The 11,099-nt window shown below is 34.2% G+C and overlaps 1 protein-coding gene across 1 annotated transcript; it reads left to right on the top strand.

Annotated features, from left to right (window-relative positions):
• Window positions 1–3,744: 3,744 nt before the first annotated feature.
• Window positions 3,745–4,691, top strand: LOC101979859 (olfactory receptor 10W1-like). Its single transcript, XM_005352232.2, is given in 2 exon segments — window positions 3,745–4,654; window positions 4,657–4,691. Coding segments are annotated over 2 exon segments (945 nt in total).
• The last annotated feature ends 6,408 nt before the right edge of the window (window positions 4,692–11,099 follow it).

An 11,099-nucleotide genomic window follows, 5' to 3' on the forward strand; every position in this document is an offset into this window, starting at 1 on the left:
TGTTCTACCATCAGAGATTTAATAAGTGTTTTTCAAAGATATATAAGGTACTACTTTCACTGGAGACTTTCTTCTCACACACATTAAGATGCACTTTCCAGTGTTATGATTTGTTCCAGTGGTACAAACTTGATTCAAAAATACCGTTCATTTGTTTAAGTTTCATACTAATCTCTCATGTCAGCATGGCCTGCTCTTCTTTCCTTTAGTTTTCTAAGTTTTCCATTTTAATTCCTGGAATATTTTTTCCTAGTAATGTGTCAGTCTTGGAAGAAGGCTTCACACAATTATGAAAATGGTGCTCTTTGGAGTGCTTGGTGATACTGATTTGACAGTTCACTATGAATTCTCATACTTTATTCTGTGCCTATTTAAATAGGTCAATCAGTAAGTTCCTCAGAAATTTTGATAGCAGGAAAATAGATTGGCAATCACTGAACTGCTTTCTTCAGGGAGATGGAACATATGAGACAAAATGAATTGGCAAAGCAATTTGCTCCTTCTGCGGTTTTGTATGATGGTATATTAAGGCTCAGTCCCCCAGGAACAGTTTCCCCAAGATGTCTTCTCCTGCTGGTTCAAAAGAATAGTCAGTCACCATATTTTATGTCCTGTCTCTTGCAGGTAAAACCGAGAACTTATTAAGCCCTCTCTCTCTTCACATTGAAGGTAAAAGAAGTCTTTTTCCTCCCTTGATATGCAAACTATTGATTCTGTTAGAAAACTGAAGTTCTCGTAAATACATTCTAGGATGTCAGAAATACTTTAGCCCAGGACTCAGTGTTCCTCTGAATTCTCTTCACAGTCTAGTTACTTTCACTTAACATTAATAACCAATCTTTAATAAATGTTAATGTAGTAAATGTTTAAAATTGGTAATTTTCAATTTATTAGAAATCTTGTCCTCTTTGGGTCTATCTAATCCTCTTCTGCTAAGTGGATAGTGGTATTCCATTAGGAATACCTAAAGGAGATACAAAAAATGAGAGAAGAAAATGGGCATTACCCACCTTTATGGGTTTTATACATCAAGTCAAGTGTTTGTAATCCCATGTTTGAATAAGCCCCAAACTATTAGGTTAGTATTAGTATTTATATCTTTAAGCAAAAGGAAAAAGAAAATTTTGTGAGATAGACTTCTCAAGGGATTATGCTGTTAAGGGTCTAACTTAGGACTTCTGAATATTAAATGTATGATCTATTTTTTATGTAACACTAACTAGACACTAGCAGTATGCTGTTCTAATGCAGATTAATGGGTTCTCATGAATGTGCACAGAAAACCTTTCTCATGTAATTTCTGGTTAATGATGTTGTGCTTTCTGTAGATATAAGACAGAGAGGAACATTTAACTTGTGACACACATCAAACCCATGATGTTAATTGTATTAAAAATAAATGGGAAAGAATATTTGAAACTAAAGGAATAGTAACAGTGTCTGAAGTATTTCTGTAAAGAAAATATACCATTGTTTAAAAGAGCTAGAATAGATAGAATTCACATAGAGGCCAGTTTCAGCTAAGCACAGAATTTAATTTCAGAGAATCCTTCCTTCCAATACTTCATCAAGAATTAGAAATTTAGTGGATTTATTGTCTATTGAAGATATTCTTATGTGCTTAAATTTTTCATGTATCTGGTGAAAACTACACAAGGTAGTTTATGATGTCCCTTTCAACACTAAGAATTCATGACCTTACATAGTTCCCATGTGAATATTTAGTTAATTGTTCTATTAAGAAGATACAATTTTGCTGCATTTCAATAATCTTCTCAGAACTCATCATTCTAGGATGAATTTCAAGGCCTTCCATCATCAGACAGGTGTTAGGCTACCTTTAGATGTTTGGTTATTGTAAACACCAAAATACTAAATACTTAAGTAATAAAATGTTTCCATAGTGCAGTTCAAGTATAGGATATAAGTTATTTTAATAAGCATATTGAAAGATATTTCACTTGAAATAATCTCAAAATAAAAATAAAATTCTAATTTTCCAAAGAATTTTTATCTATAAAATGCGGGTGGGAGTGGGGAATGGGGTGTGGGGGGAGGGGGAGGAAAAGGAGGCAGGGAGGAGGCAGATATTAATAAAAAAAGATAAAGAAGCAGAAAAAAATCTGAAGACATTTCACATAAAAATTATTAAAATAAATTTATTGTTGGTAAGCTTTAAAAAATGTGTAATTATTATGTATGAATGTATTTATCATTTTTCATGTCGTCATAGAAAGGTATTAATAATAATGCAGGTGTTTATCCTTGAAACTACAGATGGTTAAGAGATCATGTTTTATAGATTCTGATAGGTATTTTACATTAATATCCCTCTTAGATTCCTAATAATACTTTTGACTTATGTATAATTATCATCCACATATTTCAAGTAAAGAAAATTGAAATTCAGAGAGGTTCCAAATTTCCTGGCATTGTAGTGGCAGTTAATAGAATTATACATGTCATATTATGCACAATCAGCATGAATTTTGTATTCACACTTAACCCTTCCTCCTTACTCTGTCTTGAAACAGAGTGCTAAGTGTCATGAGAAATTATTTCAAGCATTTTGAAACTCAGAGAAAGAAGAAAAAGGAATGAAACAATGACCATTCCTTACCTTTAAGAATAGCATAGAGAGCCATCCATGACTAAGATATATGAGACAGTAGCATTGCTTTCTGCAAATGATATTTCTGCTGAGAAAGGGCATTTGGAAAGAGATTTCTTTAACAGAACTTACTGACTAATGGCTAATATTAAAGTTGGGTAATTTGAATTAACATTACAGGACACCTTTCTTCAGCCTTCCTAATTATAGATTTAAGAAAAAAAGCAGAAACAGTATTCTTTAGAACTGTCAATATTCGCTGAAATTTTGAGGTCACTTTATATTCTTTGCTTTGCTTTGACTTTTTAGGAAAGGACAATACCCCAGTTTCAATCTCACGTTTTCTCGTGGAAAGCAAAGGTAAATGTGGGAAAGGATACTAGTTATGCTTTCTAAAACCCTGTGTAAAGTCAAAGAATAGTTTTCAAGGGTATTCAATAGTTTTGTTCATGTTTTTACTGTTAGAATGGAACCTAAGATAAAATAAGGTTGTACTGGTGTCATTGCTGTCCTAATTGGATAAGCCTAGATAAACCAAAAAAATGTACACCATTATCTGCATCTTATTTGTACCACTGCCAAGTCTAACTTGAACAATAATTTGTCCATGATCACTTCTCTTATAATTCCTTTATTGCTTCTTTCTTTCCTTAAATTTCTATTTTACAATAATCTGTGAATATGATATTGACATGTCACTGAATTAAGGACAATGAAATACATACACAAATAAATTAAATCTATAGTGAATACGTGTATGAAAGAATAAATTGGAGCAATTCTTTCCTAACACACTTGAATTGATTTGACTAATTAGTTCTATGATGCTTACTAATGAATTTACTGAAAGAATTTAATTGCTGCTCCATGCCTTCTGAAAATACCTTTGTGTATCCAATAATTTGCTCTGATGCTCTTGCTTAATAATATCTCACTACCAAACTGAAGATAAAAATTAACATGTGGATTTTCGGGAGAATCTATTTCATAAAAATAAAAATTAAAAGATGAAGTATTTACCTGTTGTGCATTTAAATATAGATTTTATTAATAAAGTAAAAATAATTGTCTATAAGGTAAATTAGAAATCTGACAGGTATTTTTCCACACTGAAGAGAACACCTGTGGATTCAATGACCTGGGAGAACCACTCAGTACTGATGGAGTTTGTGTTCCTGGCTTATCCTAAAGTCCCAGAATTACGTACCCTCTGCTTCACTGGAATCAGCCTGGCTTATGCACTAATCATCTCTGGGAATATCCTCATTGTGGTCTCCATCCAGACAGAATCCCGCCTACATACACCCATGTACTATTTTCTGGGTAGCCTCTCAGGGATAGAACTATGCTACACTGCAGTGGTGGTACCACACATGCTGGCCAACACCCTACAGTCACAGAACACTATCACTTTGTTGAGCTGTGCTACTCAGATGGTTTTTCTCATTGGACTTGGCAGTGCTGACTGCTTCCTCTTGGCTATCATGGCTTACGACAGATATGTCGCCATCTGTCTCCCCTTGCAATACCCTCTCATCATGACTGTAACTATTTGCATCCGCTTGGTTGTGGCTTCTGTGGTCATTGGCTTGTTCCTGTCCTTACAGCTTGTGGTCTTCATCTTCTGTCTTCCCTTCTGTCAGAACAGGGAAATAGAGCATTTCTTTTGTGATGCACCACCAGTCATGCGTCTTGTGTGTGCCACAAGTCATTTTCATGAGCTCTCTGTGCTAGTGGCAGCCACACTAGCCATTGCTGTACCTTTCTTTTTCATTGCTACCACCTATGCCTTGATAGTGAATGCTGTACTCAAACTCCACTCAGCAGCTGGTCGGCGCAGAGCCTTCAACACCTGCTCCTCTCACCTCACTGTGGTGCTGCTGCAGTATGGCTGCTGTGCCTTCATGTACCTGCGCCCCAACTCCAACTACCATCCCAAGCAAGATCAATTCATCTCTCTCGTGTACATACTGGGAACCCCATTCCTCAATCCCCTCATCTACACTCTGAGGAACAGTGAGATGAAAGGGGCCATAGGGAAAATATTACCAGGAATTATCTTTCCCAAAAACTCATATGATAGGAAAAACCCAATATAACAAAATTTAGTCTTAGCTAAATCAAATCCCTGTGTCTCTACAAAAGTATTGTCTTAACTGATTTAGGAATGATGTCCCTAAAAAGCAAGGAACCTAAATTACAAAAATGTTCCATTTATATGGTGACATTTTTTACTATGTGCTAGTTTTAGACTGGGTGATTAGTTTATATGATTATATGTAGATAAGCACAAAATATTGGTACTAGTAAAGTATATGACATTATATAGCTAGATAGATAGTATATAGTAGTTGCTTATTCCATTAGTTCTAGATAAAATGATAAAAATAATGAGCTTGTCTGCAGTACTTGGGAGTCATGGAATGTAAAAATCATTTAATCCTTTTGACTGCAAGAGGCCATTATCATAAAGACACCTAAAAAGTAAGAAAAGGTACGCTGTTTTTTTTTTAAATACCAATGAAAACAAGATTCAGAATAGAATCTATTCCAGGAATGGTAGTTTTGATTCAGTTAAAGAAACTTTTAACCAGCAAAATAACACAAAGAGAAATCAGGGAGGGCAGTACCACATGTCTTTTGCATCTCTTGCTTAGTCCTGTACTTTGGAAGCCAACTGTTGGCAAGAGAAGGTTGTATCTGTGTGATTTTATAATGAGGTCATTCTTGAGAGATGTAAACTGTGGTGAGAGGGAGTTTGAGGGTTATCAACCAACAGAAAGCCTCAAGTTATTTACTATAGTATTATATGTAAAAATAACAAACATTACTAATTGAATTTTCTTAAAATGTTTATTAAATAATTTTTTTCATTAGGAATGGAATTAAATTTGTATTCATCTGAATGTTCTGGGTACTAGTAATGTTATCATTAAGTGCTTTCATTGTTCAAGAAATATAGATAATGCACATATATTGTAACAAATGTCTGAAACAAAGATGTTTTATGTAAGTTCTCAAAAGTCCTTTCTATTATTATAATAAAAGACTCTATCAGTAGAATGATCAAAAGAGCTTACCCAATATTTTCAGATAACTAAGCTTAGTTAATAAGTCTTAGACAATATAATTTCTTCTTAATAAAGAGATGTACTTTAGTGCCAGATCTAGGAGGCTGGAAAACTGTTGTAATAGTTGTAAGAGTCAATGTTGTACTGATGGTTTCTAAAGTGATTTCCTTTCCTTCCTTTTCTGTGTGGAGCTGTGTATATAATTTAAGTAGGGAAGATGGTAATTACAAGGTGCTCCATCCTTTACATCATTTGCAGTTTGGAGCATGGAGTTGTGCTTCATGACACAAAAACTAATCAGGTGAATGTTCCACGTGACTTCGAAAGGAATATGCATCTTAAAGATCACAACAGATGGCTGTAACTTTAAATTAGCTAATAGTATATTGTTAGTGTTATTTTTTTATTCATTTTTTTTCATGTGGACATTGACTGGTCCCAAACTTGCATCTGTCTATCTCAGACTTTTAAGGACTGAGAATACAGAGAAGAGGCACAACTCCCAAGTAATAGTATCATTTTAATGTTCTATCTTTAAGTGGTTGTCTATCTACATTATCTGTTACTTACTTTTATAAATGAAACATTAATCTTCTGATAATAATATTGCTCAAATCATAAATGGGTTATACTTTTAAGTTAAATGGTATTTAAATTAATGGATAAAAATCATGTTCTGTTTTACATATAGGCAATTCCCACACATATCAATAAAATAGTAAACCCACAAGACACACATACACACACACACAAACACACATGTATCCCAAAGTCCATTAAAATACACAATCAATCAGAAACTGCAAAATTAATGACTAGCAAGGGTGAAAAATTAATATAAAACAAGAAGTCTAATGTGAGTTTATTTTTTGTTGGCCATGTAATGCTAGACATAGGTCCTACTTGCTGTGGAAAAATATTCTTCCACACTGTAAAGATTTGTAACTCATATTGGTTTAATAAAACATTGATTGGCCAGTAGCCAGGGGGACGTATAGGTTGGGAAACCAGATTAAAACAATTCTGGAAAGAGGAAAGGCAGAGATCCAGTCATCAGCCAGATGCAAAGGAAGCAAGATAAGAATTCCTTACTGAGAAAAACGTAAAGCTCAATAAAAATCAATAAAAAAATTAAAAAAGAATTCCTTACTGAAAGAAGGTACTGAGCCATGAGGCTAAACGTAGACAAGATTTATGAGTAAATTTGAGTTGTAAAAGCTAGTTAGTAATAAGCCTGAGCAATTTGCCAAACAGTTTATAATTAATATAAGCCTCTATATATTTATTTGGTACTAAATGGCTGTGTGACTGGGCAGAATAGAAACTTCTGTTGACTTCTATTATTAAATGTAGTAAATATAACCCATGAGCCTCCTTTAGAGATAACTAAATACTTTGCAAGTCAATATCAATTGGAGATTGTTTCTTGGTTAGGGATAGGAGTCAATTTTATTCTCAGCATTAGGACCCCTTCTGCTTGATTATGTGGGCTCTGTACATGCTACCACAATCTCTGTAGTTTCATATGTATATTAGTTTGGTTGCTTTAGAAAGACTATATTTTTCTTGGAGAATTTATCTCTTTTTTCTTTTACAGCTTTTTCTTATCCTCTTTCACAGAATTCCTGGGACCTAAAAGGAGAGGATTCTTGAAGTCATCCATTTTAGATCGAACTGAGTGTTCCTAAGTCTTTCAATCCTTGAATATTGCATAGCTGTGGGTCTCTATATCAGTTGCAACATACTACAAGAGGAAGTTTCTCTGGTGATGGCTGATCAAGACTGATAAACAAGTACAGCAGGACATCAGTAGGACTTATTGGCTTTGCTAACTTACCAGAATAGTATTTGTTTTTTTCTAGGCCTATGAAATAATCATTCTCAGGTTTTTAGCTACCTGAACAATGCCAGGAATGAGTTTAATCTTATGGAATAGGCCTTAAATTCAACTTGGTTAGTCTTATATTTATGCCACTATTGCTCAAGCATATCATGCAGGCAGGTCACCACTGTAGATCATAAGGTTTGTAAGTGGGTTCGTAGTTACCTTTCATCCCTTTTAGTATACAGAGTATATTTTAGTACACTGAACATAAAGTTAGGAGGTAACTTAATTGCTGAGGACAACTTTTACATAACACATAGAGCATGGAGAAATCAAGTTGATGTCTAACTAAAGTTGTCAGCACTCCCATTTCCCCACCACCTCTCCATAATTGTATATTCTATTTCCCTTTGTAGGGAAATAGCTCACCTACTCATTTACTCTGTATCTAATCTCTTTGGCTATAACAACTGAAGCATGCTGATAGAATGATTAATATCTAAGATCCACCAGTAAGAGAAAACATATAATATTTGTCCATTGAAACCCATGTTATTTCACCCTGGAAGATTTTTTTTCTAGCTGTGTTCATTTACTTGTGAATTTTATAATTTTAGGGATAACAATATTTACAAAATTTAAAAACTCATGTTCTATTTTAAATTAATTCACACATAGTCAAAATTCATTCCAATGAATGTTTTTGTGTGTTTCTTTGTATATGTATGTTTGGGAGTATTAATATAAACATGTGTTTGTGTATGTTTCATTGTATGTGTATGTTTGGGCAATAAACAAATGCACATATTTTAAATGTGAATTGCTCATGAGATCACACATAATTTGATACGCTTTATTGTAATTATTCTTAAAAATATTATTTATGATTACATAGATATATATTATGTATTTCAATCAAATCCATCTCCCATATTCACTTATTACTTTCATATGTTAGAAACAAAAGACTGTCTTAATTAACTTCAAGGAGGCACATTTTCTTTTGTTTTATTGCTTTTGGAAAAAAATAACTGTATCCATTATTTTATCCCTGTCCCACACTGTGCATTTGACACAAACTGAAGGGAAAGAAGAAGAAAAGATATAAGGACAGAAAGAAAACAAGGAGAAGGAGAATGATGATGACTTGATGATAAATACCAATGATGAAGACTAATTGTGATAGTGGTTGTTGTTATCTAGCAGTAGAGGTTATGTTACCTAATGGCCATTTCAATGGAGGGGATAATGGTGGTTATATTGCGGTGATAATAACTATAGTGATGGTGATGATGATCATGATCCTGAATGATATTGATAACTAATACATTTGATGATTTTATACTATGGTTTGTTTCTTTCTTTACAAACCCTTCAGAAGGAGGAAATTACTTATCAATTTATAGATATTGGGGCCGACAGAGATAGAAAGCATAAAATTCTCCAAGGAAATAATCTAGTAAAATGGTTAGTCAGAACTCGAAGCAGGCAGAGGCACCTATGCACATGCATCTCATCATTCTTTTGGCTCTATTTTGTTCTTTGAAGTACAGCAAGAAGTCTGTGTTGTTTGAATGTCAAAAACATGACAGATGACAAACCAGTGTGATGATAACATATCAGGTCATAATTTACTCAGAATCAAGATACTGGTGATATATATCATATTGAAAACTGAGTTCTTTCAGAGTAAGATGCAAAGTCACTGAAATATTTGAGGAGAGATAGGTTTCCAGGGTTTCATTTAAATATACCTATCTTCCAACGGAAAGCAAATTTTCTAATTAAGAGGAGTGATTAATTTGCCTCCCATTATCACATTGACATCAAGTACTAATGTTCAGATGTTTTTGAAAGATTAAACAATGGAAATTTATGTGTACTGAGTATGAGGTCAATGAATGGCAATATTTCATTTAATGAAATGAGGAAGCCTGTAAAGAATACAGTAGAAAAAACTAAAAAGTATGACTTTTTTTTGGTGGGAGCTACATGCAGTCTTCAATGATTCAAAAAGAAGGAAGTGCATTTGATTCTTTGTGTGTGTTGTGTTTGTAAACTTTGGTACATTTAGATCAAGTGGACATAAGGAAAGTTATGACTTCAGAAATCATCAGCACATTGTTCATATTTAAATATTCCTCTCCTATAATTAATAAATTATAATATACTGGAATTTTTGTTCTTGCCATGCAATACTTGAGGAGAATGAATTTATATGTATCCCAAATATGTATATGTATCCCAAATATTGTTTGTATAAGTTAAATGTATGCAATACAATTTATTTTTAAAACTAAAAGAAAGGGAACCCTTCCATCTTTTCATTGCCACCCTCTCTCTCCTTTACTGAGTCCATGTCTTTATTCTGGACTCAAATGACAAGACACCCCAGAGTTCTCTCTATTCAGGACTTTAGTTTTTCTGCCTTCAATGACATTTTAAAGTAACCCATTTTGTGTCAGCATTTTTAACACATGCTAAATGATCAAATGTACATGGCATTGATTAATCATTTGAACAGGCAACAATGTTTTTAGCCCTACCAGTATTTGCTTGTTGTTTCGATCATTAATTCTTTTGAAAGCATTTTAATTCAAATATAAATACATAATTTCCTCCTTTCTTCCATTCGCCTCTCCCAAGACTCCTCACTCCACCACCTTTCATACTCCCCACTTTCAAACTGATAGCTTCTTTTTATTCATCATTATTTTACATACCAACCACATTCCCCCTATCTGCTCCCCCTTCTCCCTTCCCTCACCTCGTTTCTACCCCATCCCCATCCACTCCTCCTCTGTCTCTATTAGATAAGTTAAGCCCTCCAATGGGAATCAACAAAGCATGGCATACTAAGTAGAGGCAGGACCAAGTTCCTCAACCCTCCATCAATGATGAACAAGGCATAGAACCATACATAATAGGTTCCAAAGAGCCATCTCATGTATCAGAGACAGGTTCTGGTTCCACTACTATGAGCCCCACAAATGACCAAGCTACCTAACTGTCATTCATATGCCAAGGGCCTAATTCAGGCCCATGCTGGCTCTCTAGATATCTGTCCAGATTTCCTACAAGTTTGTTAGTTGTCTCTGTGAGCATTCCCACCATGATCTTGACAGCCCCCTTGTTCATATAATCCCTCCATCTTCTCTTCAACAGGACTCCTGGAGTTCATCCCAGTACTTGATTATGAATCTCTGCATCTACGTCTACCAGGTACTAGACAAAGACTCCATGATGACAATTAGAGTAGTTACTAATATGATTACAAGGGAAAGCCAGTTCACCACTGTTGCTTGGAGTTTTAGCTAGGGTCATCCTTATGGATATATGGGAGATTCTCTGGAACTAGGTTTCTCCCCAACTCCATAAATAGCCCTATCCTTATAATCACTGACCTGAACATATTTCAGACTTCTGTGCTCAGACCTATCTTTGCAATTTACCATGAACTATTCTTAGTTACAAATTTGAATGTGTCATGACTAATTCTAGAGAACTCAAGAAACTGAGAGATTATCAAAGAACCTAAATAAAATAAAAATAAATTTGGCATAGCCTCCCTATGAAATAAAATACCCTTCAG

This window comes from Microtus ochrogaster, chromosome 8 (assembly GCF_000317375.1).
Source record: "Microtus ochrogaster isolate Prairie Vole_2 chromosome 8, MicOch1.0, whole genome shotgun sequence".
Taxonomy (NCBI): Eukaryota; Metazoa; Chordata; class Mammalia; order Rodentia; family Cricetidae; genus Microtus; species Microtus ochrogaster.